At 55.8% G+C, this 27,316-nt stretch overlaps 1 protein-coding gene across 2 annotated transcripts in view; it reads right to left on the bottom strand.

Moving 5' to 3' along the window:
• Positions 1 to 23,422, bottom strand: part of PDE5A (phosphodiesterase 5A) — a 139,372-nt gene extending 115,950 nt beyond the window's left edge. Inside the window, exon 1 of one of the 2 annotated variants that reach the window (XM_081092068.1) lies at positions 23,211 to 23,422. In XM_081092068.1, the coding sequence (XP_080948194.1) occupies positions 23,211 to 23,323 (113 nt within the window). In that variant the 5' untranslated portion in view covers positions 23,324 to 23,422. Of the gene's footprint in view, positions 1 to 22,043; positions 22,192 to 23,210 lie in introns of those variants that run through there. The other variant, XM_081092069.1, reaches the window with a different exon arrangement.
• Positions 23,423 to 27,316: the final 3,894 nt, after the last annotated feature.

Below are 27,316 nucleotides of genomic sequence, written 5' to 3' on the forward strand. Positions count from 1 at the left end.
TTGTTTGGTGAACGAATCTTATTCTGAAATGCTCCCGGTCTAGAACGGAATGGGTAAAGAAGGTTAACAGATGTTATAAGGAATACTCACAATTTCAAGTGATGGATACAGTTACTAGTATAAAAGCCCTTTAAAGCTCTCTCTTAAAAGTAACAGAGTAGGTGGGTCTAGTGTACTGACCACAAGCATATACAGTACCTACAGCACAGAGTTTTAAAAATGCCCGTGTCCTGCCCTGGCTGGTGGCTCAGTGGTTGAGGATCACGTCCGCTGCCCCAAAAGGTTGCAGGGCACACTCCTAGGTTCTGAGTTTGATCCCTGGTCAGGGCCCGTATGGGAGGCAACCGATCAATGATTCTCTCTCACATCTCTCTCTCTCTCTCTCTCTCTCTCTCAACATATCCTCAGATGAGGATTAAAAAAAAAGTAAGTGTCCTAATGTTTTATAAATTCATGTTGTGGCTTAGAACAGTGACAACAAAGTGCACTGATTAAAATAATGCCGTATCTTAAAAACATAGATGTGAGGGTGCCATACTCTGGGAAAGGTTACTGTACCCCCTCAAAATCGCACTGTAGGGTCAGACATTGATGTCAGAGATGCATGAGCCGGTCAAAACTGCAGGAGACCCCGGAATAAAACTGTCTTGTACAATGTGAGACAGGGAGAAAGCAATGTGTCTGCAAGAACATAAGTCACGAGACTTAAAACATATGTGCATGGAACTTACACTGGTCAACCAACATAAACATAGGCATTTTAACCATTTCAGCTACAAGCCCCAACCTTAGCCACAACTATCTCACCTGCTGATTGGAAAGTAGCGATGAGCTTTTTTCTTTTTTAATCAAACCATCTTCTCTCCTAATCTGTTCATTTCCACCTCCTGCCCTCCACGTGGCCAGAGCCCTACCACGCCTCCCGGAGGTGGCCGCGGCCCCTCCTGCCCCCCACCTCCCCTGTATTATACTTGCCCCTTTCAATCCTCTCTCCACCCAGCGACAAGTAATCTTGTCACAAAGTGGATTTTAGCATCTTTTGTTGTTGTTGTTAATCCTCACCGGAGGGTATTTTTCCCATTCATTTTTAGATTTTTAGAGAGTGGAAGGGTGGGAGGGATTAGAGCAGCAGTTCTCAACCTGTGGGTCGCGACCCCTTTGGGGGTCACACGACCCTTTCACAGGGGTCGCCTAAGACCATCCTGCATCTCAGATATTTACATGACGATTCATAACAGTAGCAACATTACAGTTATGCAGTAGCAACGAAAATAATTTTATGGCTGGGGGTCACCACAACACGAGGAACTGTATTAAAGGGTCGCAGCATTAGGAAGGTTTAGAACCACTGGGTTAGAGGGAAGAGAGACAGAGACAGAGAGACATACAGAGAGAAATAGCAATGTAAGAGAGACACATCAATTGGTTGCCTCATGCATGTGCCCCCAGCCAGAGCTGGTACGTGCCCTTGACTGGGAATCGAACCTGAGACCCTTCAGTGCGAAGGCTAGCGCTCTAACCACTGAACACACCAGTAGGGGTGATCTTAGCATCTTCACTACCCCACTTGGCTTCTCACTTGAACTGAGAATGAAACCCAAACTCAAGCGCACGAAGCTCTGCCTGTGCCCAGTCTGGGACCCTCTCTCCTCCCATCACTCGGCTGCTCTCAGCTCCCACCCCCTGCTCAGCCAGGCCTTCCCTGGCCCCACCTAACGGGCCTCCAGCCCAGCCGGCCCCACTCCACCGGCTTCTCACTGAGGGACACTGTCCTTGGTTATGAACCCGCTGGTGCATCGCCTGTCTCCTCCCACCAGACGTAAGTGCCACCGGGGCCACCTGTCCGTCTGACTCCCTCCTCAGCCCTGCACTTACAAGGCGCCTGCCACACGCTATGTCCTCCACGAGTAGTTCTTTCTTTAAAAAAATATTTTTATTGATTTCAGAGAGGAAAGGAGAGGGAGAGAGAGATAGAAACATCAATGATGAGAACTGTGGATCGTCTGCCTCCTGCACGCCCCCCATGGGGGACGGAGCCCCCAACCTGGGCATTTGCTCTGACGGGGAATCGAACCGTGACCTCCTGGCTCATAAGTTGATCTCAACCACTGAGCCACGCCGGCCAGACTGAGCTCAACAAGTAGTTCTCGAGTGAGTAAGTAAAAGGCCCTAGCGAGCTGCATCGCAGGAGCAGCAGCCTGTGGGTCTGAGAGCCGGCACACTCACTCAGAAACCAGCATCGTGTGTAGCAGTTACTGCTCACCACCCTCCTGCGGAGGCCGCTCCCTGCGGGGCCTGGTGCACGTCTCAGACAGAGGCGGCGCTGGCACACTGGTTCTGGGTCTTTGTTGTTGTGTTTAAATGATCTGAGTGCCTGGAGGGACATGTGTGCGCAGGAAAACACGTTACGATGACATCACAGCAGCCAATTAGGGATCGGCCACAAGGAAGGGGAAACAGTCTCGCACGCCCACCCCTGCCCTCCCGCGGCCCTGGGAGCTGCACTGGCACGGCCTGTGGCACAGCCTGTGGCACGGCCTGCGGCCCACGTGGCTACTGGAGGGGACGCCAGCCTTTTCTCTTAGACCAGTGGTCACCAAACCGTGGCTCGCGAGCCACATGTGGCTCTTTGGCCCCTTGAGTGTGGCTCTTCCACAAAATACCACGTGCGGGCACACGTACAATGCGATTGAACTTCGTGGCTCATGCGCAGAAGTCGTTTTTCAGCCTGGGCGAGTCTATTTTGAAGAAGTGGCATTAGAAGAAGTGTGGGTGTCGGTCAGTCGGGCGACGGGATACGCAGCGCCGGGGAGGCGCTCGCGATTCATGCACGAGTTGAGTGAGCCAGTCAGTCAGCAGTCTCATGTGGAGTGGTTAGTGCTAGTCACATCCGCAAATCGCCCACGGGTGACAAAAGTACCTACTCAAAGCATAAAGTTACCTGTATTTTTCTAACCAGCTGCAAATCCTACAGGTATTTTTGTCATCAATTTAAGAATTGTAATTATTTTGTGTTAGCGGCTTTATTATTATAAAATGAGGACGTTTCTAGCAAAGGCCAGCTTAGGAGTACCCTAATCTACACTAATAAAAGAGAATCATGCAAATTGGTGTCACTCCGCTACCCTTCCCATTGGCTAATCAGGGCAATATGCAAATTAACTGCCAGCCAAGATGGCAGCCAGCAGCCAGGCAGCTTGAAGCAAACATGCGGCTTGCTTGCTTCAGTGATGGAGGACTCCAATGTTCCCCGCCTGCCGCTGCCGGCCTCTGAGCTTGCAGTCTGAAACATTGTTACAAATATAGAAGCTAAACAAAACCCCAGAAACCTGCTTTCAGCCAGCCGGGATCTCAGAGCTGGAGTTGAAACAGTGTTTCGATTATAGAACTCAAACAAACCAGATACCTGCTTTCAGCAGCCGAGGCCTCAGAGCTGGAGCCAAACCTCAGAGCTAAAGCTGGCCCAGAATTAAAAAAGAAAAAAGAAAAAAAGGAGCGGTTGGGAGCTCCAGTCACCCGCCAGCCTGAAAACAGCCCTCAGCCCCTCACCCAGACTGGCCAGGCACCCCAGTGGGGACCCCCACCCTGAAGGGTGTGTGACCAGCTGCAAACAGCCATCATCCCCTCATCCAGGCTGGCCAGGCACCCAAGCGGAACCCCCACCCTGAAGGGGGTGTGACCAGATGCAAACAGCCATCATCCTCTCATCCAGGCTGGCCAGGCACCCCAGTGGGAACCCACACCCTGATCCAGGACAGCCTTCAGGGCAAACCAGGCGGCCCCCACCCATGCACCAGGCCTCTATCCTGTATAGTAAAAGGGTAATATGCCTCCCAGCACCGGGATCAGTGGAGCTGCAAGGCCTCCCGGCACCGGGATCAGCGTGACAGGGGGCAGCGCCCAAACCCCCTGATTGCCCTGCGGCTCTGTGTGTGACAGGGGGCGGGGCCACAACCTCCCTATCCGCCCTGCTCTGTTCGTGACAGGGGAAGGCACCCCAACCCCCTGATCAGCCCTGCTCTGTGCCTGATAGGGGGGAGCTCCCCAACCCCCTGATTGCCCTGCGGCTCTGTGTGTGACAGGCTGTGGCACCCCAACCCCTTGATCAGCCCTGCTCTGTGTGTGACATGGTGCGGCGCCCCAACCCCCCCCCCCCCACGGGCCCTGCTGTGTGTGTGACGGGGTAGAGCCATTACCTCCCCATCAGCCCTGCCCTGAGTGTGACAGGGTACGGTGCCCCAACCCCCTGATCCACCCTGCTCTGTGTATGACAGCGGGCGGTGCCCCAACTCCCCTATCAGCCCTACTCTGTGAGTGACGGGGGGGAGCTCCTCAACCCCCTGATGGGCCCTGCTCTGTGAGTGACAGGGGGTAGCGCCCCAACCCCCTGATCAACCCTGCTCTGTGTGTGACAGGGGGTGGCACCGCAACCTCCCCATCGACCCTGACTTGAGTGTGACAGGGGGTAGCACCCCAACCCCCCAATCGGCCCTACCCTGATTGTGACTGAGGGTGGCATCGCAACCTCCCGATCCGCCCTGCTCTGTGCATGACAGGGGGCGGCGCCCCAACTCCCCAATCGGCCCTGCTCTGAGCCCGACCAGGGGCTGCACTTAGGGATTGGGCCTGCCCTCTGCCACCCGGGAGCAGGCCTAAGCCAGCAGGTCGTTATCTCCCAAGGGGTCCCAGACTGCGAGAGGGCACAGGCCGGGCTGAGAGACCCCCCCGCCCCCGAGTGCACAAATTTTTGTGCACCGGGCCTCTAGTCAAGTTAATAACAAGGTACCTACCTATATAGTTTAAGTTTAAAAAATTTGGCTCTCAAAAGAAATTTCAATCGTTGTACTGTTGATATTTGGCTCTGTTGACTAGTGAGTTTGCTGACCACTGTCTTAGACGGATATTCCTCCCCTCCCGTGGCTCCCTGTCCAGGTGCGAGTCACCTGGGAATGGAAATTAAAGTTCTTGTGCACGATGCGGACTTTCTCGAAGGGGACAGAGGACACTGGGGCCTATTCTCCTATGACACCAGCCGTGGGCGGCAAAGAGCTGTGCCGATGACTGGGCGGCTAACGCATGAAGGACAATGACATTCATATTTGAAAAGAGAATCTACTCAAACAACTACATTCTAGATTAAGGCCCCTTGGGAAAGCGGAGGAAGTCTTCACATATTAACTCAAGAGCAGTATTTGGGGAGAAAAAGATTCTCTTAATCCAGCTGTGAACGTCAAGCCAGAAGTAAAGGTATTGTGCACGGTATGGCTTTGCCAGAAAACTAACTGCTTATTCTAAAAACTAGCATTGAGTGTTCACGATCACCTGAATTTTATTACGTCTAAAATAAATTCACTTTCAGTAACCTGCAGTTCCATTTTTCAAGATAGAGTCCCCATCAAAACCTCTTCACTAGTATTTTTCCGCTTTAATTGGATTCCGTTTTAAGCGTCCTTTGCTTCTAGAATAAATTATTCTCTGGAGGGAAGATCCGTGGGCTCGCCAGGCACTGACCTGGGCGCCAGGGATACGGGAATGAGGCCCCAGTTCATATTGTGTTCGGAGACTAATGTCCACGCCCACTGGAGTTAGCTGTGGTATGGAGTGAGATGTGAAGGCACACGTGTGAATAAGGTGGAGAAGGTGCCGTGAGCCTGGCAGGTGTGAGGGTGAAAGTTCTGAGGGGACTGGAGAGGCCGGGAGCCCTTCCCTGCTCTGGGACAGGGTCTCTCTACGGTCCCTTCCCTCGCTTCCTCGGTTCTACGGGATGCGGACAAGTACGCACATTCAGGACATGGCGCAAACCAGCACCGCGGGGCATTAGGACCTTTTCTTCTTTCTTTCCTTTCCTTTTGCTTTACTTTCTTTTCCCCTTTTTAAAAAAATACATTTTATTGATTTTTTAGAGAGAGAGAGACAGGCAAGGAGAGGGAGAAACACTGATGTGAGAGGGAAACATCAATCCGTTGCCTCCTGCATGTCCCCCAACTGGGGATCGAACGCACAGGCTAGGTATGTGCCCTGACTGGGAACTGAGCCAGCAACCTCTCAGCACAACCCACTGAGCCCCATGGCCAGGGCCCGGGCCCTACTTTCTAAATTATGAAGCTCAAGCCCTGGCCGGTGTAGCTCAGTGGATAGAGCGTTGGCCTGCAGACCAAAGGGTCCTGCCTGGGTTCGATTCTGGCTAAAGGCACATACCTTGGCTGCAGGCTCCTCTCAGCCCCAGCCCTGGCCAGGGCTCAGGAGGCAACGAATCGATGTGTTTCTCTCACATCGATGTTTCCCTCTGTCTTTCCCTCCCTCTCCCACGCTCCTAAAAAGTCAATGGGAAAACACCCTCAGGTGAGGATTTTATAAGTAAATAAATAAATAATGACGCTAAAGTAAACGGCAGAACCAAACACACCCTGCCATTCGGCAGCAGCACCAGGACTTGAACCCGGGGCTCGTGGCCCACGAGCTCATCGCTGTTCCCGCACATCAACGCTGGTCGTGCAAAAGGCCCCCGGTGACGCCCCGCTGCCTCCGAGGGGGTCAGAGTCCACCGCAGGCGCACCAGGCCCAGGAATGAGACCGCCTCCAGCTACTCCCGGGCTGACTTCACTCCTTCGAGACAGGGACTCACGCGGAGGGAGAAGCCGGCCCCAGGCCTCGGAGAGCGGCCTCTTCGGGAGGTGTCCTCACAGCCCCGGGTGCCATGGCTCTCTCTGAAAACAGGTCACGTTCTACACCTAAAGCAGCGCACGGCAAAGAACACGTCACAGACGTGTTGCAGAGGAGACACGTGCTCCGCGTTGCTGGGTTCAGCAAATAAAAGCACAGGCCTCCCAGCTGACACGGAGCGTCAGACAAACAGTGAAGGATTTTTAGCGTCCGTCGCCCTGTCATGCAAGCGTGGCCGGTGCACTGAGCTGCAGCCGCCACAGGGTGCGTCCCTGTTCTGCTTCCGGCTGCCACTGCTGGTCACAGACGGCAGAGAGGAGGCCGGTGCTGTGTGGCGAGTTAGTGAGCTCCAGGCTAGCGACTCACCAATCCCAGCATCATCATCGCAAGAGCAGGAAGGACCCCGTGGACCAGCCACACTGGGAACCCTGTACCAGCCACACCGCGACCCCCTGTACCAGCCACAGTGCGACCCCGTGTACCAGCCTCAGTGTGACCCCGTGTACCAGCCACAGAGCGACCCCGTGTACCAGCCACACTGCCGCCCCGTGTACCAGCCACAGAGCGACCCCCTGTACCAGCCACAGTGCGACCCCGTGTACCAGCCTCAGTGTGACCCCCTGTACCAGCCACAGAGCGACCCCGTGTACCAGCCACAGAGCGAACCCCTGTACCAGCCACACTGCCGCCCCGTGTACCAACCACAGAGCGACCCCGTGTACCAGCCAACTGCCGCCCCGTGTACCAGCCACAGAGCGACCCCGTGTACCAGCCACACTGCCGCCCCGTGTACCAGCCACAGAGCGACCCCCTGTACCAGCCACACTGCCGCCCTGTGTACCAGCCACAGAACGACCCCGTGTACCAGCCACAGAGCGACCCCGTGTACCAGCCACAGTGCGACCCCGTGTACCAGCCACAGAGCGACCCCGTGTACCAGCCACAGAGCGACCCCGTGTACCAGCCACAGTGCGACCCCTTGTACCAGCCACAGTGAGACCCCGTGTACCAGCCATAGAGCGACCCCGTGTACCAGCCACAGAGCGACCCCGTGTACCAGCCACAGAGTGACCCCCTGTACCAGCCACACCACGACCCCGTGTACCAGCCACAGAGCGACCCCGTGTACCAGCCACACCACAACCCCCTGTACCAGCCACAGAGCGACCCCGTGTACCAGCCACACCACAACCCCCTGTACCAGCCACAGAGCGACCCCGTATACCAGCCACAGAGCGACCCCGTGTACCAGCCACAGAGTGACCCCCTGTACCAGCCACACCACAACCCCCTGTACCAGCCACAGAGCGACCCCGTGTACCAGCCACAGTGCGACCCCGTGTACCAGCCACAGAGCAACCCCCTGTACCAGCCACAGTGCGACCCCGTGTACCAGCCACACTGCCGCCCCGTGTAGGATAACTGGGCCGTAGAAAGCTCTTGGATTAATAATTTGCGGCATCAAATTCCTCCCTAATCCGAGCCTTTTCCTCTCACTCTGAAAGCCATAGCGTCTCATGCGCTTCACAGAGATAAAGCGGCTGCAGCCCCCGTGGGGGCGGGAGAGACTCAGGCTGCCGGCTAAGCCCTCGGGCTGCACAGCTCTGGGCGGGTGTGCGTCACGCCGCCCTGAAGTCTCCTCTAACCTGGGCCTCGCTGCCCCCGGGACCACTTCCTTCCCAGCTTCAACCTCGTCCTGCAGGGACAGGCGGCCACCTGCCCCGTGAAGGCGGGGCTGGCGTCTCCACGGGGCAGAACGGACCCCACACTGCGCTGGAGCGTCAGCGGCCACAGCGCCCCGCGGCCCTCCCGGAGCGGCCAGTGCCACTCAGCGCGGAAGGGCAGCCCCGGGAGCAGCCCCACAGCTGCCACCAGCCGCCGGCGGGGACCGGTCAGCGCCCGCCCAGGCCTTCCTGCCCCGCATCAGCTCATTTCTAAGGAGAGAAAGCCCTCCGCACCCCGCACTCCTCACCAGGCGGTGATGTCCCGGAGCCCTGCTACCCCAACCTCCTCCCCCCCCCAGCCCCCAGAGGGCTGCCTCCTGTGCCTGGTGCGCATGCGGGGCGCAGGGCCGGGGAGGAGAAGGCTGCTCAGTCCTCATAGAGCCCTGCCGGGACAGTGTGCGAAAGGCTGAGGGGGAGGCTGGGGGGAGGCCAGGGGGTTGGGGGGAGGCTGGGAGGAAGTTGGGGGGAGGCTGGGGGGAGGCCAGGGGGGCTGGGGGGAGGCTGGGAGGAAGTTGGGGGGAGGCTGGGGGGAGGCCGTACTCCTGCTGGTACAAGACCACGGGCTGAGCGGCCTCTCAGGCCTGGAAACAGGCGGTTGCACACACCTGAGCCCTGACTCTGTGGCCAAAGCTGATGCTTCAAAGGTCATTCCTCACAGACTCTCACTAAGTCCCCGCCCCAAGACAGTCCCATCGCGCTCTCCGCGAGTGACAGTACAGCCATCTCAGCCGAAAAAGCAGGACGCGCGCTCCACGCAGGCGCCCCACACAGGTGCCCCACCCAGGTGCCCCACGCTCAGCCCCACGCTCAGCCCCACGCTCAGCCCCACGCAGGTGCCCCACGCAGGTGCCCCACGCTCAGCCCCACGCTCAGCCCCACGCTCAGCCCCACGCAGGTGCCCCACGCTCAGCCCCACGCTCAGCCCCACGCTCAGCCCCACGCAGGTGCCCCACGCTCAGCCCCACGCAGGTGCCCCACGCTCAGCCCCACGCTCAGCCCCACGCTCAGCCCCACGCTCAGCCCCACGCAGGTGCCCCACGCTCAGCCCCACGCTCAGCCCCACGCAGGTGCCCCACGCTCAGCCCCACGCTCAGCCCCACGCTCAGCCCCACGCAGGTGCCCCACGCTCAGCCCCACGCTCAGCCCCACGCAGGTGCCCCACGCTCAGCCCCACGCAGGTGCCCCACGCTCAGCCCCACGCTCAGCCCCATGCTCAGCCCCACGCTCAGCCCCACGCTCAGCCCCACGCAGGTGCCCCACGCTCAGCCCCACGCAGGTGCCCCACGCTCAGCCCCACGCTCAGCCCCACGCTCAGCCCCACGCTCAGCCCCACGCAGGTGCCCCACGCTCAGCCCCATGCAGGCGCCCCACGCTCAGCCCCACGCTCAGCCCCACGCTCAGCCCCACGCAGGTGCCCCACGCTCAGCCCCACGCTCAGCCCCACGCTCAGCCCCACGCAGGTGCCCCACGCTCAGCCCCACGCTCAGCCCCACGCAGGTGCCCCACGCTCAGCCCCACGCTCAGCCCCACGCTCAGCCCCACGCAGGTGCCCCACGCTCAGCCCCACGCTCAGCCCCACGCTCAGCCCCACGCAGGTGCCCCACGCTCAGCCCCACGCTCAGCCCCACGCAGGTGCCCCACGCTCAGCCCCACGCAGGTGCCCCACGCTCAGCCCCACGCTCAGCCCCATGCTCAGCCCCATGCTCAGCCCCACGCTCAGCCCCACGCTCAGCCCCACGCAGGCGCCCCACGCTCAGCCCCACGCAGGCGCCCCACGCTCAGCCCCACGCAGGCGCCCCACGCAGGTGCCCCACGCAGGTGCCCCACGCTCAGCCCCACGCACTAGGACAGCGCGGTCCTGGCCCACACAGCGGCCCTTGCTCACCGCACGCCCCGGAGCAAGGAAAGAGCCGAGGACTGACAGGAACTGGGAGCAGTGCTGCTCATTGAAAAAATGAAAGGGCCCTCTAAGGCAGCGGCTCTCAACCTGTGGGTCGCGACCCCTTTGGGGATCGAACGACCCTTTCACAGGGGTCGCCTAAGACCATCGGAAAACACATATATAATTACATATTGTTTTTGTGATCAATCACTATGCTTTAATGATGTTCCATTTGTAACAATGAAATTGGGGGTTCACCACATGAGGAGCTGCATTAAAGGGTCGCGGCGTTAGGAAGGTTGAGAACCACTGCTCTAAGGCATAAACGCTCTCCAGAATGAAAACGTCCTCCCTTTCCCAGTTTCTCACGTGCACTGAAGACTATTGTGAATGTATCGCAGGAAACAAAGTTACGAGGCATAGTTTGTGTTCTAGAAATTTCCCACTGAGCTAGGCAAGCCACAGCCCCTCCCACACACCCACTATCTAGGAGCAATAAACAGGACAGGGAAGCCCCCTCTCCCACTGACAGGACAGGGAAGCCCCCTCTCCCACAGCCTTTCACATAGGATTAGCCAAAGGGACACACACGTGCACATGCACACACACATGCACATACACACACATGCACACACATTCAGAGACATATGCACAGGCACACACGAGCACACGTGTGCACGCACATGCACATGCAGATATACACACATGTGCACATGCGCACATACACACATGTGCACATGCGCACACAACACACACATGCACACGTGCCTGCACACATATGTCCAGAGACACAGCATACGTTGTCTCACAACCAGAGCTGAGCTGCTCACTCATCCGACAAAATGACTCGTGAATAGGCAGGAATGGCTTAAAACACATATTCAATATTCCAGATGGCTAGAAAGGAGAAAGCTTGACAGCCTTCGCCCCGGTTTTATAGGAGATTCCTTGGCACCCAGAAGAGTAGGGAGAAAAGTTTACAAGGCCAAGGAAAAATGCGAATAAGCATCACTTATGAGTTAAAATATTAGATGAAACCTACTTGAAAAGCAACTAAAGTGTTTTTGTACTCTTGCCTAAGCCAATGTAACGAAGGATAAAATAATTCTTTGAAAATATACTCTCCTTAGGGTCTTTGGTTCTAAAACTAAAAATAGAATGGCCACGGCCTAGTACTTGAGTCTCCAGCCACCCTATTTAGAAATGTCGTCTGGAGTTCCACTCTTACACTGTAAACTTATCCAGGCAAAGGGACCCTCTGGGCGCGTCCCGGCACCAGGCGGTGGGTGCTGGCGGTCAGGGGCCGCGAGAAAGTCAGCCTCGTCCTGAGTCCTGAGTTAGGTCCGAGGGAGGCGCCTCCGCCAGCCCCTGCTCTGCTGCCATTCACATCATGGGAACTTCGGTGAGCGTGGAGGTCAGGGCCCCAGGTGGGAAGGACGGGCTTCCACCCCAGAAATACTGCTTTTTCTTTAATCCTCGCCTGAGGACATGCTTAGAGAGAGAGGGGGAGGGAGGGAGGAAGAGAGAGAAAGAGGGAGGGTGGGAGAGAGAGAGGGAGGGAGGGAAGGAGGGAGGGAGGGAGGGAGGGAGAGAGAAACATCAATGTGAGAGTGGAACGCCAATCTATCGGTTGCCTTCCATATGTGCCTGGCCGGGAATCAAACCGCAGTCCCTGGGTGCACAGGATGATGCTGACCAGCTGAGCCACTCTGGCCAGCCCAGAGCTACTGCTTTGGAAGGTGACACCTTAGGGGCGTAACTTACTCTCCCTATAAAGTAGAGACAATGGCGCTGCCCCTCACAGGTCTCTAAAGAACTAAAGGAAATGAAGTGTTTAAAGGGACAGCATGGAGTCCAGTCCCCAGTGTTTCATGCACAATAGGTATTGTTTCTAAGGTAATTGACTATTAAGTGGGGTGTATTTTCAAAAGCGCTTTCCTTTGGTAAATATAACAAGAAATTATTCAATAGGCTGCTACAGGAAAACGAGGCGTTAGCAGTGCTGCTTCTTAAGCTCCAGATTTAAATGCACTAATTTCTCTACAGAAACACTCATACTGAAAACAAAAAGTTGTTTGAACATACGCATTTTCTCAAAGTAGAAGTGGAACACACAGACTCCCCAGACCAATAACTACACTTACATCTAACAATTTTCTGAATAACACAGAAATATTAAGAGCCTAACATTTAGCTGAGAAAAATAAATGCAAGAATGTAACTTTTTTTTTTCTCCATCACTACCTCGAAATTACTTTTTTTTTCAAAAATAAGTTATAGATTTGGGGGACAATTTCCCCCCAAATATCAAAGATATAATAAAACTGACAACAAAATTAAGAAAACACACAGCCAATGACCGATGATGAGAACCACAGCAACATTGCATCATGACCCTAACTCTAACCGGAGGGGGCGCTGATGCTCAGCCCCAGGGGGTCGGGATGGCGGTGGGCGGGTTAGCTCCTCCCTGAGGGGTTACCTGGGGCCATGCTGCAGGCAGGCCGGCCCCTGGGCCTCCAGGTCAGCCACTGGCAAGTCCCTGGAGCAGGAGCATCTGCAGAGATTAGCGAGTGAGAAGCTGCAGACCCTGAAGGATCGGACACACAGGGCGCCTCCATGTGCTTGAGTCTGCCCTTCCGCGCCACCCCTTCCCTCTCTCCCGGGCTTTTGTCGCTAGCCGTGTGAACTCACCACGAAGGACCCGACTGCAAAGAGTGTGTGGACTTCCTGCCGGAGGAGGGGCGCCTGGTACCGTAGACGGGGACCTGCTAAAACGGTCTGCAGCGAAAACACCCACTTCGCTGCCGTGAAACATAACGTCAGACGTTTTCCCTGCTCTCGGATGCTGTTTCAGACAGTCTGGGTCGCGTTATTTGCATAATCTGAGGAGGGCCCCCCAGTCCTGCTGAGAAAGTACTTACAGGAGGACGGGTTCCCTCTGAGAAGCTGGTGCCCTGCTCTCCTGGGAGAGTCAAGGAGAAGCTGAAGCTCCTGTATGACTTTCTCTGCCCCGACCACTCCCTCCTTGTTTTAATGCGAGGCGCCCGAACCCCGGCCAGTCACAAAGCTAGTTAGTAGCCCAGCTGGGAACTAAACCCAGGCTCTGGCCTCCACTCCAACCCCCCTCCAGCGCCTTACAAACGCCGCCGACTTCTGTTCACGGTGAATGAAAACCCATCTGAGAGATGAGAGACGCAGCCCCTCAAATCGCTGTCCTGCTCTTCTCGTTTGGGGAGGCCCGTGGACGTTCGTGATCCCACCTACGGCACCGACGACTCTCAAGGCTAAAGAGTGGACACCTGGAAACTGCTACTGAGACAGAAGGAATGTGCGTTGCTGCTCACAGGTTCTTAAGAAGCCTAGGAAACGGAATGCCAGTGCTTCCGTTTCAGGGGGAGCAAATGCAGTTCCGAAGGTCGCACTCTGCGAGAGGCGGGGTCGGGGGGGCAGCTGTCTATCCTATCCCGGGCCCTTAACCGCCATCAATAGAAACAAATGTTAAGGGGTTTAGCACAGTAGCTCCCAGCTGAGTGGAGGTGCCAGCCCTTGGGGGGCATTTGGAATTGGGGGTCACAACGATGGGGGTGCTCCCAGCAGCCAGTGTTAAACCTCCCGCATGCGCTCAACAGCCTCTCCCAGCCAGGACACCAGCACCACAGCAGAGCGTGGCCTCCCAGAAGCCTTGGTTTCGATGAAGGAAATGCTACATACGATAGCAGGTGTCACAGGAAACAGGGGCGGTTCGGGGCGCCTCCACGGACACCCCCAAATTCAAACTTCACGTCCCAGTGAGGAAGCCCCTTGGGGCTGGGGGAGGAAGTGAAGGCTCTGCCTAAAGTTATGTGGTGGCCCCAGGCTCTCCCGCTGGGAGAGCATCCGAGACGCTAGCTGGAACCCACTGCAAACAAGATGCAGAAAGCTTCAGCTGCTCTCACCGGCGCATGGGAAACGCCTTTAAAGGAAACCCACTGACATCGGAGGGGAACACCCCCCTGAGAGCCAAGCTGTCCCGCATCCGAGATGCGCTGTGCAGCCGGACATGGAGCCTGGACTGCCCGGCGGCCTCAGCCCGAGGGCCCAGGAGCCCTGGGCGGCCGAGCAAGTATGTCATGGACGTCTGTCCCTTTGCCATGAAAATACTTTCCTTCTGTGTGTTCACACCGACGGCAGGTAAAACAAAAGACAGGTGGAAGGAGTGCACTTCGCATCCCCGCGATGCCCACCTGGACCCAGGCCCCGCCCGCAGTCCGGCACCAGGTTCTCTCCGGTGGCATCAGTCATGCTGCTGCTCGGCCCGCGGGACCGAGAACGGAAGGGGTGGACATGACATGCAAACACGCTTCCACGCCAAGTGCACCCGGAGAGCCACGAGCTGTGCTTAGGACTTGGTCTCATGATTGTTTAGAGACCCCGGGAGCGGGTGTCATCACAGGGCAGTGGCTCCGGAGGCGGCCGACCAGGGCCTCTGTCACCAGCCAGGGCCACATTCCCTCTGTAGGTGTTTGGTGGATGCTGTCAAGTGACATTTGGTTGGAGGGCTTTCACCTATATATATAAAAGCCTAAGCAACCGAACGGTCAACCAGTCGCTATGATGCGTACTGACCACCAGGGCGAAGATGCTCAATGCAAGGAGATTCCCCCTGGTGGTCAGTGTGCTCCCATAGCCAACCTCCCACGGCTGGCCAACCTCCAGAGGTCTCTCCCCCCCGCTGGCCCTGATTGGCCCTGATCGCCGGCCAGACCAAGGGACCCCACCCGTGCATGAATTCGTGCACTGGGCCTCTAGTTTTATTCAGAATTAACTTATCCACTTATTTTGGTATTACAGTTGCCCACATGTTGTAACTGTGATGAACTCACACGAATCTTAAAAATTCCACGTTGAAATAACGTTAAAACTAAAGGGAGTCAGCACTGGGCACGGCTGTAGCCCGGGACTTGGGGGTGCCCTCGTCATGTCCTTTGGGAACCCCCTGCCCCCAAGAACATGGTCACACTGTGGACTCTCTGCCTCGACAAAGCAGTCTAACACACTGTTCCCAACACAGTGGCGGGTCCAGAGCAGGCATGTGACCCCATGAGGCCAGAGTAGTTTTGAGGACGGGGATGGCAAAGAAGGCACTGCTCTAGCGTCAGAAGTGAAGGTCCTCGTACACTTGCCCAGAAGAAACGTTCCAGCACACGAAGAGAGCGTGCAGGGCAACAAAGCCACACAGTATCGAGGAATGGACGGATGGACGGATGGAAGAACAGATAGATTAAATAGACATATAGAGGATGTGACAGAATTTTGACGATTATTTGATCTGCTGAATTTCACAGCCAAACCCAATTCCCAGGAACTTCAACTATAGGCATCGGTTCTGTATGAGTTCAAATTGGGTTTCTGTCACTTATGACCAAAGCTTTCTAACTACTGAAAGGAGACCAACAGAATGTCTCTTTAACAGAGTACATTAAAGACTTGGGATCACATGATCTCCGTTACCTCTAAAAGTCAACAAACTCTGTGTGTTTGTGTGTGTGTTTCCATTATTTCATCAACTCAAAAGATCAGGGTCTTTTCTCTTCTTATAATATCAGCACCACTAGTCAATGGAGTAGAAATGAGGATTCTTATTGTTTACTAGTGGCCCAGTGCACGAAATTCATGCGGGGGGGGGGGGGGGGAAGGTGTCCCTCAGCCCGGCCTGCACCTCTCCAATCTGGGAACTGGCAGTCGGACATCCCTCTCGAAATCTGGGACTGCTGGCTCCTAACCACTCACCTGTCTGCCTGCTTGATTGCCCCTAACCACTCTGCCTGCTGGCCTGCTCGCCCCCAACTGCCCCTGCCACCAGCCTGCTCACCCCCAACTGCCCCCCCACTGGCCTGCTCGCCCCCAACTGCCCCCCCTGCTGGCCTGCTCACCCCCAACTGCCCCCCCTGCTGGCATGATCACCCCCAACTGCCCTCCCCTCCTGGCCTGATCACCCCTAACTGCCTCTTCCTCGGCCCCACCACCATGGCTTTGTCCGGAAGGACGTCTGGAAGGTCTCCGGGTCTAATGAGCAAATTACCCTTTTATTAGTATAGATACTTATCATTAAGGACAGGATATCAAATGGGGCTCTTTGATTGCTCAAGTTTGGGTGAACTAAAATCATTCAGAGAAAATGAGCTGCAGAAAAGCTAGCCTGACTTCACAATTCACACTCAGGGGAGCGTCTCCGCAAACACAGGCCAACAGTGGCCCACGGGACTTTAAAAGGCATGGCCGCCTCGAACTAAGTACCAGAGGATTACACATGTGGAAGAGCTTTTTAGAGGACTTAGCACAATGATTCCTATGAACTTAACACTCAGGTGGCTTCCCCTGCTTTAACCGTTTGTTTGGCAATCCGTATACATTCCCACCGTTTAGAGAACACGAATGAGGTACTTACATCATAAGTACATGCATGTAATTCAACATGAAATGAGAAGACCACGTCCGTTGATACGGTTACGGAGCTAAATAGCAAACGGTGACTCACGTGGAAAGACTTCCTTCAGCTTTTATTCCGAGGAATGCAGCCCGCAGGCACTTTTCAGTGAGAAGCTGACACTGTGACAGGTATTTCCGAGGCCTCATCAATCAGCTGGACCACAGGGCAACGGATCTACATCTGTGCAGCTAAACCGAGTGCATAGGGAGCCCCGCAGAGGCAGTAGCTAGTCTGCATCCTAAATGCAGGAACTGGTCATTTCTCCACCCTCCACCGTCAATGAAGCCGGTGACTTGCTGAGCTGTCCAGCAGTCCTTACTCAGGGCATTTATCCTCGGGAGAGGCCTTCGGCCCACAGTCAGCTCCGAGAACAAAGAACGCATCGGACGCGACACAACAGTGTGGGTCTCATGAACTATTAGGTTGAAAAATGTTTGGGGGATAAACTAAAAAAAATAGCAAGCAGGTCCGTTCAGCCTTTTTAACAAGGAAATCTTTCCCGGGTCTTATTCTAGAAGTTGAACCAAAGTTCTAAGGTAACTTGTGTTTCCCAATCGGGAGGAAGGTCTCTGTCCTTCACCTCCACACCTCGGAAGGCGTCTCAAATGCTTTGAAAAGAAATGGTATCCGAGGCCAGAGTGAACTCATCTACGTGGGAGGAATTATTTATGAAACCGATGCACTACCCACTGCACTGAGGAGGCACCGGGGAATTATTTAAAAGGGAAATTGTTACACACCATAATCAGAGTGCGAAAAACTGCTCCTCTCGGGTGCTGACGACCCAGTCTTGTGAAGATATTGGCGATTTCTATCCATTTCAGACCACAAACTGAAAGAAAAGTTACCGAATGGCCCTGCCAGCCGCCTTACATTTGTGTGATAGGAAGCAAAGAGAGTGATTTCACAGTGTCCATCTCGGGCTGTCGCTACATCATTCCAGCACAATTTTTAGAAGCTGGTCTTAGGGGTTCCCAACCTTTTTTTGGCCATGCCCCCCCCCCAGGCATCTCTAACATCCTGATGCCCCCTGAGACACAGAATTCTTATTATTCAAAAAGTGAGCTCCCATTCACGTGGAGGAAGCCTACAAGGCCATGAACTCGGTCTAAACAAGCTTCCAAAGGACATGGCACCCATGAAAGAGACAAATAAAAGGACAAAAGGACAGTCAAAGTACCGAGGAAGAAATCACTAAGAAGTTGTTAAAAAAATAGTAATAATATGAAGTGATATGAAAAAGTAGCAAATAAAGTTTCAAAACATATAACAGACAACTGAAATGCATAAATATGTCACAGTGTATATTTGTATACTGTAGATGAGGTCCCTAGGGCCATAAGAAATGCAAAAAATTCACTGTTAATAACCCGAATTGCCCCCCTTAAAATCAAATTGCCCCCCTGTGGGGCGTGTGCCCCAAGTTGGGAACCACCGGTCTACATGGCTCTGAAAGGGAAACCCTGGGATAGAAGGGCAATGAGAGGCGTCATTTCAGGGGCTCTGGGGGCTCTTAGTCAATCACACCTGTGCTCTCAGGTCACTAAAACCGCTCCGAGCAGGCGCTGTGCACCCAGGTTACAGACAACACAAGCACGAGAGGCCGTTCCTGCACCAGAACCACCATCAAAAACATGCAGGTGAGGCAAAGGGAGGCTTCCAGCTGTGCGCGCGCGAAGCGGAGTTTATTCTTGCATTATTATTAATTGTTGTATTATTTTCCACATGAACAACTGTAACCCACTTCTGTGGCACTCTGATTTAAAATAATGCCAGTCTGCCGAAACCGGTTTGGCTCAGTGGATAGAGCGTCGGCCTGTGGACTGAAAGGTCCCGGGTTCGATTCCGGTCAAGGGCATGTACCTGGGTTGCGGGCACATCCCCAGTGGGAGATGTGCAGGAGGCGGCTGATCGATGTTTCTCTCTCATCGATGTTTCTAACTCTCTATCACTCTCTCCCTTCCTCTCTGTAAAAAATCAATAAAATATATTTAAAAAAAAAAAATAATGCCAGTCAGACTGAGGCCAGGCCCACAGAGTCTCATTACCTCTAACACTAGTGACTGCTTAACAAAATATGCTGAACATATCATTTGTCTGAAAATTGTGAGATTTACATTCCTATATAATTATAGAAACAGTCATTAACATTTTTAAAAATATGTTTTCATTGATTTCAGAGAGGACTGGAGAGAGAGATAGAAACATCAATGATGAGCGAGAATCACTGATGGGCTTCCTCCTGCACACCCCCTATTGGGGATGGAGCCTGTAACCCAGGCCTGTGCCCTGACCGGGAATCGAACCATGACCTCCTGGTTCATAGGCGGATGCTCAACCACTGAGCCACGGTGGCCGGGCCAGAAACAGTAATTTGTAAGAGTGGAGAGTGATATTTATATTCCATCCACCATCTCTCTCTCTTTTTTTAAAAAAATATATTTTATTGATTTTTTACAGAGAGGAAGGGTGAGGGATAGAGAGTTAGAAACATCCATGAGAGAGAAACATCAATCAGCTGCCTCCTGCACGCCCCCTACTGGGGATGTGCCCTCAACCAAGGTACATGACCTTGACCAGAATCGAACCTGGGACCTTTCAGTCTGCAGGCCCGGGCTCTATCCACTGAGCCAGACCAGTTAGGGCCACCATCTCTTTTAATAGGAATACCATGCAAATAAAAATGTTACAGCTTTTAGAGGTGGAAAATAATCATAAAAGAGAAAGTAAAAAGAAAGACAAGGACAAGCCCAAATACGGGACCTGGAGCAGCCACCCCTCAGCCAGCCCTGCAGTGTCTACGGGGAGTGGGTCACAGCACCCCACACGGGAGGGGAACTTCTGTTTCTGGACTTTGATCTCAGGGGCCATAAAAGCTCATCCCGCATAATAACCCCCTCCCCTAATACCCTGCTCCCCAGCAGACGCCGGCTACTCTCAAGCTTGTGCCCAGCGCAAAACAAAGCAGTAAGAAGCCGATGGGGTGGCCCCTCCGATACCAACAGGCCAGAGCGCGGCCCGGGGTCACAGAGCGCATTAGCGGCTTGTGAAAGGTACCATCGCTCTAACAGGCTGCCACGAATCGCAGCCTCCGGGACAGTGGCCTGTGCACCGGGAAGGGGTCATCTGCGAGGCAGGGGCACCAGAGCCCTTCCCCGGGCTCTAGGCAGCCGTGGGGTGGCCTCCCGCCCGAGGGCGTGGCTCCCGTGCTGGGGTAACGACCTCCAAGGGACTTCCATGCCAGCAGGTTATGTGACGACTTGTTCAGCAGACACGCCAACTCACACACACGGGTAGTAATTACTAAGGAGCATCTGCTTCTATGCCCCCGGCTATGGCTTTTAAGGGGTTGCTTCACTCCGCACTTGGAGGAAACAGTATCGCCGCACAGCGGCTCTGAAGGCCGACCCTGGTCCACAGGTGATTAAAGGAGAACGGAGGGAGGCCAGGACCTCCCCCTGCCCAGTGCCTGCCGCGGGGTGCGACCACGGAGCCTGGGGAAGGGCAGAAAGGCGTGCGTGGCTGTCGGGAGCACTGCCACGGAGCGCAGACGCGGTGCCATCCGCCTGCGGCTTCAGGCTAAGGCAGCGGTTCTCAACCTGTGGGTCGCGACCCCTCTGGCGGCGGAGCGACCCTTTCACAGGGGTCGCCTAAGACCACCCTGCCTATCAGATATTTACATGACGATTCATCACAGCAGCAACATGACAGTGATGAAGTGGCCACGACAATAATGTTATGGTTGGGTCACCACATGAGGGAGCTGTATTTAAAGGGCCAGAAGGTTGAGAACCGCTGGACTCTAAGGGAATCCAAGCGCGTTTTAAACCTACAGTGGACGCCCCCCCCCCCCGCCCCCCCCTCCCCAGTCGCCAACAGTGCTCAGGTGCACTTACAACGGTAACAACATGTGAGCTTCCGGTTAAGGAACAAGATCTTGGCTGTGACATGAAACTGTCTGCAGTAAGTTCTCACCACAACCCAGCGAGTCACACTGGGGTCCGACGTCTGGCCAGGCTATAAGCAGCTCAGATCCCACCTCTCCTGTCACTTTGGCCTCTTATTTTAAGTCGGTGCCCCCGAATACAGCCCGAGCTGGACGATTGTTTTAGGAAGCACCCCCAGCTCCACGCTGGCCGTTCCCAGCACTTTGCAACTCCTCAAACCGAGGCCTGACGTACTCTCCACTATCGCATACTTTCGTTTTCCAATTTGAACTCAACATACACTCCTCTCTGAAGAGTACACACACATTCTCTCTCTCTCTCTCTCTCTCTCTCTCTCTCTCTCTCTCTCTCTCTCTCATCACAGAAAATGTGCAGCCGCCTGTCCGCATCATCTGTCCTACAAAAACCCGACTGGAGGAAAGTACAGTCTCAGATAACCTACATTTTACACTGCGAGCATCCTTTTGAGAACTGGGATTTTCATCCCTTGCTAATTGGGAGAAAACCTACCGTGTAAAGGAAAGTAACAACATTTTCAACTGACTTCCCACTAAAGGACCACTTTAGAGTTCTGGCCGGCTCTGAAAGTCCCCTGTCGGTTGCTGTGACTAGTTTAAAACCAGCCCCAAGCAACCCCGCTTTTGTCTTTAAAGGAAGGGGGGCGGGGGGGGGGAGGGGCGAGAAAGGCATTTAGGCTGATTTGCAAAACAAGTAACTTTTTTCCTTCCAACTGTTGTTAAGCTGCCTAAAGAACACACCCGGCACTTAAAACATCAGCCCTTCCCCCGCCTGCCCCCCATCCTGTGGCCGCCGCTCAGTGAGGGCAGGGGGTGAAGTGTGCGGGGTGGGGGCTGGGGGGGCCGGACAGGACGGATGGGCTGGGAGTAGCTGGGGCCTCTGAAACTGTCCCCGCAGCAATGGACACCTCCGGACCTCGCCGGCCCCCGCGCTCACCCCAAACTCCCAGAGGGCGCCTTTGGGAAGAGACCGCTCTCTGTGCAGGGTGTACGCGGGGCGCTTCAGGCGTGGGCTTCCCAGGGAGAAGGCGAGAGCGGGGAGGGAGGCGCACTTTAGGGGCCACAGCAATTCACCCGGGAGATGAGATCTGTCCCGAGCCGCCGCCTCAGTCAGAAACCCCAAGCGGTCAAGGCGACCCCCAACATGGGACGTTTCTTGGGAGAAATGGGGTTCAAAGAGCCCCGTCCAAGATGGCAAAGGGACACCCCGCAGAATCAGGGGCCCCGATGTCGCAAGGTCCACGGTCAGTGAAGCATCGCCTGCACCCGACCCGCCACCCAGCCCCGCGCCGCGCCCCGGGAGTGGTGGTGCTGGGGGTGGGGGTGCTGGGGAGGTACCTCGTTCTGTCTCCAAAGGGCAACATAGCAGGCGTGGGGAGCGAGGTGCGCACCGCGCGGCCCGGCGGGCCCCGGACTTCAGCAGCGCGGGGGGCGACGCCGCGCCCAGGTGAGGCGGCGCCCGGAGCCCGCGCCCCTAGCGCCCCCGCCGCCCGCTCGCCCCGCGCCAAGCCGCCCCCTGGCGGGGGGCGCCCGGCACAGCGGCGGCCTCGCGCCGGCGGGTGGGAGCCCAGCGCGGAGCCGGGACCGGCGCCCCCACCATCACCCCCGGCCCCGCGGCCGGCGCCGGCTCGGGCCCTTCCCCGAGGCTCGCCCGGAGGCAGCCCCAGCGCGCAGGAGCCCGGCGGGCGCCCCGGCTGCGCCCCGAGTCCGCGGGCTTCGGGGATCCGCCCGCCAGGCACGCTGCTCCCTCCCCGTCACCCGGCTCCGGCCTCGGGTCCTCCCAACTCTCCGCGAGCTTTTCCCACGCGCGCCCAGGGCCCGCGGCGCGGCGCCTCCCAGGGGACAGAGCGTCCCCGCCCCGCGCGGCCCTCGCCTTGGCTTCCGAACAGGCAGCGTGGCCCTGGGGTCACCGCCCGCCCCGGGGCCGCTCCACGCCGCGCCGCCTCCCCCGGAGCCCGGTCCACGGGTGCGGGGCGAGCGAAAGGAGGCGCGCGGGGCGGCCGGGGCCGGAGGGGACGCGGCGCGGCACTCACTCGGGGAGGCTCCTGCGCGCTGCGCCGAGCTGCCCGCCGCCTCGCCCCCTCGCGGCTCCCCGCCCCGCCGCCGGGCGCGGGGCCGGGGGAGGAGCGCGGCCGCGGGACGGGCTGGGACGGAGCTTCCGGGCTCAGGGAAGGGGCTCGGGCTGCGGGAGGCGGACGGGGCTGCGGGAGGCCGGGGCGCGGCGCACGGAACCGCTCCCGGGAAGCGGGCTGCGGGGGCCCGGCCGCGGGGAAATGTTTGCATTTGAACTTTGCCAGCAAGTTGGACCGAATCCACGCTAGGGTGTTTCGCCCGCGCTCGCCTTCAAGTCGAGGTCTCGGCACCAAACATGACCGGGACCTCCTGCAGAACCGAGGCCCGGGTCCGAGGCTGCTCACGGCTGCGGGAAGGGGAAGGAGCCGGGGGTTGGGGGTGGGGGTCAGCCGGTCGGCTCCGCGCCCCGCCGGGTCCGCCGGGCCCTCTTACCTGGTGGCTTTCCTGACAAAGTACGAGAAGGCGAAGTCCCGGTGATCGTCCAGCCACGCTTCCACCGCGTCGTGGTGCCGCGGCCGCGCGCAGCCGGGGCTCGCCCGCTCCATGCCCGCGCCGCCGCCCTGCGCTCCCGGGCACCGGCTCCTCCCCCGCCGGGGTCTCTCCCCGGAGCCGCGGCCTCGGCCTGGAGACCCTCCCCCACGCGTCGCTCCGGTCCGGCGGCTCCAGCGAGCAGCACGGGCGCCCGGCCAGCCTGCGGCCCCGCCCCGCCTCTTCGAGCCTGACTCCAGGTGCGGCGGGCGGGGCCGGGGCTGCAGCCGCGCCTCCGGGGGTCCGGCCCAGACCGGCTCCAGCGGCCTCCGGAGTCCCCGATTCCCAGGCAGCCGCGGCGGCGGCGAGCAGCGCTCCGGAAGCCCGTGGCCACGGCCTGGAGCCGCGCGCGTCCACTGGGGTGCGCTGCGCGCCGCGCGGGCTCGGGTCGCCGGGAGGTGACGGGGTGTTCGCGAGTGTCCCTCTAGGAAAGGGGGTGGAGACCCGAGCCGCATTCCCAGCGCAGAGAGCGGTCGCCAGGGTAGTCTCCCCAGAGGGAGAGGGGCGCCACCCTGAACCTCTTCCTTGAGCCTGTGCCCTGCGCTGGAGTGTGGGAGCGCGGGGACCCCACCTCTGAGCCCGGCCATTCAGCGCACCGGGACGGAGTCGGGGCGTGGGCCGCCGGACAGGTTGGCGGGTGACTTCCAACATGGCCTTTCCTGGGCTCCATGTTCATCGTAACAGCAGCGATCATTATAAATTATGTACCTTTGCATCAAACACACCCTTTGCATGACTCAGACGAAGATTTTCTGTAAAAGAAAGGGGCGTATCATGGTGGCCCTGTGTGCAGTCAGAACCCCATCCGCTTAACTTGAGACCATGGGCGGTGCCGGTGCAGGCAGAGTAGCCCTCGGCCCAATTTTACATGAACGCTCCTTGGGTTGAACTGGACTGAACTCGCCCCCCCACACACACACACACACCACCACCACCACCTCAGAAGTGTCCCTCTGAGAGGGCCCCTCTCCCCACCCTGCTCTGTCCCACCTCCATGGCTGCTTTACGAAAAGGAATGTGTGTCTGCCTTTGCTTTGTTCTCATCTCCATACCCCCGGAGCACTTGCAGTTTTAATCCGGTGTTTTTCTCAATGAACTAATTTTTGGGGCAGAATGAAACCCGGCCTTGTATGTTTCACAACGTGTGAAGGACCACTTAGCAGGGATATACCCAACGCGATTTCCCTGCTTACTTTCAACAAACTCTTTTCAAACTGTTCTTGACAACAGTGTAAGAAACTAGTACTGCATAACGACACATAATAAACTTGAAAACAGGAGAATTTTAAAGGTGGCTCCCAGCCCCTCCCCGCAGTGGCTGGTCCTCCCTGCATTAACTAAGGGTCCTTTTGTAACTTCAGCTTCTCCGGAGCTTTGTGTTGTAGGCAAGTAACCACAACTCCAAACCGGGGGCGGGCAAAGGGGTAGAGAGTGAAGCCACGCCTGATCAATTATGTCAGATTTTACAGGATCAGAAACCAGGGAAGGTTTCTGAAAAATTCCTGCAAGAGAAACGGTTCCTGCAATCTTCCCTGTGTCAGCCCTGGGCCCTGCAGATGGCGGCGGGGCAGTGGGAAGGCCTGGCAACTGGGCGGAGGTGTTTAAAACTCTTCTCTCTCTACCATGCAGGTAACATTTGTAGCAACACCTCTTGTACTGACAGGCAAGCATATTGGGGACAGGTTTCTGTTGTCCAGCTCTAGTTTATTGTCTCCACGTGCTCAGCTATTTTATGTTGTAACGCATCATCGGTCTGGATTGCACCAAGCTTCTCAAATCTTCTCTCAGAAGAAGGAGTAAATGACAAACATCACCAGGAAATAACACGCGGGACACTGTTCATGCTCTTTACAACACACACGTGTGCAACGACTTAACGGAGAGCCCTCCCATGCTGCGAGAATGAAGCCCCAATCCTGCACATGCCTTTTGCGGTTCCCCCGGAATTCATTCGGAATTCACTTTTATCTGCCTCTACTGTCACAGGTTTGGGTTACCCAAGAAGAAAACAAACAAAACCATGGGGGATCTAATTCCTTCCCCAGAAAGGGTAACACAGAGGGGAAAAGTGATGGCATCTTCCCTGCCTCACCTTTAAAAACAAACAAACAAACACCACCCAGCACCAGCTGGCCTCTCACATTAATCCTATATATTCTAGGCTTGAGAAAATTGGGTAAGTATATTTGCACATAAAAGGGAATCCACCTTCCTCACTGCCGAAGGGGAAAGACCAGAAGGTACATGATGGCCCTATCCGGTTTGGCTCAGTGGACAGAGCAGTGGTTCTCAACCTTCTGGCCCTTTAAATACAGTTCCTCATGTTGTGACTCAACCATAAAATTATTTTCGTTGCTACTTCATAACTGTAGTGTTGCTACTGTTATGAATCATAATGTAAATATCTGATATGCAGGATGGTCTTAGGCGACCCCTGTGAAAGGGTCGTTTGACTGCCAAATGGGGTCGGGACCCACAGGTTGAGAACCGCTGGGATAGAGGGTCGGCCTGCGGACTAAAAGGTCTCAGGTTTGGTTCCAGTCAAGGGCATGTACCTTGGTTGCGGGCACATCCCCAGTAGAAGGTGTGCAGGAGACAGCTGATTGATGTTCCTCTCTCATCAATGTTTCTAATTCTCTATCCCTCTCCCTTCCTCTCTGTAAAAAATCAATAAAATATATTTTTTAAAAGAGAAGGTACATGATGGTGTTGAAATGAAGTTAAAAGCTCAGTGTGTGTGTGTGTGTGTGTGCATGCACATGTGCGCACATCATATGGGAAATTCCATGTGCAGGCAGTTTCTAAGAGCTGTGGGCAGCCTTTAGCTAACAGTCTACAAGGAGCTTGAGCAAGAAAATCCTCGGTCTTAAATGTGGGAAACCGCTTATTGTCTTCACTAGCTGATAAGTGTAGACAGAGAACCCACCCCCCCACCCCCCAAGGCTGGGTACCTTTGAAGCCCTAGCAAAGGTCTGAGCTGGGCACCACCTCTGTTTGTCCAGTGGTAGCTGAAGCAACTTCCCCATCTATTATTATGTAAATCCTTGCTGATGGGCTAGTCTGCCTGTTGCCAGGGGTCACCTGCCTAAGGGCTATGCTATGGGTGTATCCCAGATCAATAAAAGCTTGGTGAGGCCTGAGCACCAGTGGAAGTCCTTCCCCTTGAGTTGGACTTGCCCGCCTGGGCCCCCCAATATTTCCAATTATCTCTTGTCTTTTCTCTTTCATTTGTGTGCGGCTCCTCTTTCAGGTCCTGAACCCTGAACCACGCAGGACGTGGAGGGAAACACACTCAACACTTAAAACTGAGTATAAGACGTCCCCCCACTTTTCAAACCCAAAATTAAGAAACCAATATTTTAAACATGTTGCTGGTTTTCCTCTCAAGGCTTCTTCTTTTTTGGCATCTTCAGGAGCTGTTCTTCCTGTTTTCTCCACTGTCTGATCCTACACTCCGTGGGAGGAGGACCACATGGTCTCTCTGCAGCTCTGTTTCCATGCTCTTTGTGCAGCTGATTACATTCAATTTGAATTTTGCAGAGTAAGACAATCACTTACCGGTATTTATCTTTTTATTTTTTTACATCTTTATGAGCTCAGAATGCTCCGGTCCCTGTTGCAACTGCGCACTCTCCCCCTCCATCTTCAATTACGGCATCAGCTGATGTCAGTAACAATAAGGCCTGTGATTGGAGGTGGCCTGTTTGACAAGGTGTGTGCAGCTATGCACCCGCACGGCTCCCTCCTTGGCTGACTTCCGTGCATAAGACGCCTCTCGATTTTCAGTCTAATGATTTTAGAAAAAAATAGCGTCTTATACACAGAAAAATATAGTATGTTCCAGCTCCGTCACAAAGAGATGCTGGAAGCGATGACAGTTCAGGGTCAATGAGTACGCTTGGTCCTCATAGTTTGACTGCTAAATACCATTCTTCATTTTAAAAAAGAAACCAGGCATCTTTGAGAAAAGATCCAGGTCTGGGACAGGGAAAGTACAAAATGTACCTGAA

The sequence above is a fragment of the Myotis nattereri genome (genome assembly GCF_964212035.1).
Source record: "Myotis nattereri genome assembly, chromosome: 5".
NCBI classification, from domain to species: domain Eukaryota; kingdom Metazoa; phylum Chordata; class Mammalia; order Chiroptera; family Vespertilionidae; genus Myotis; species Myotis nattereri.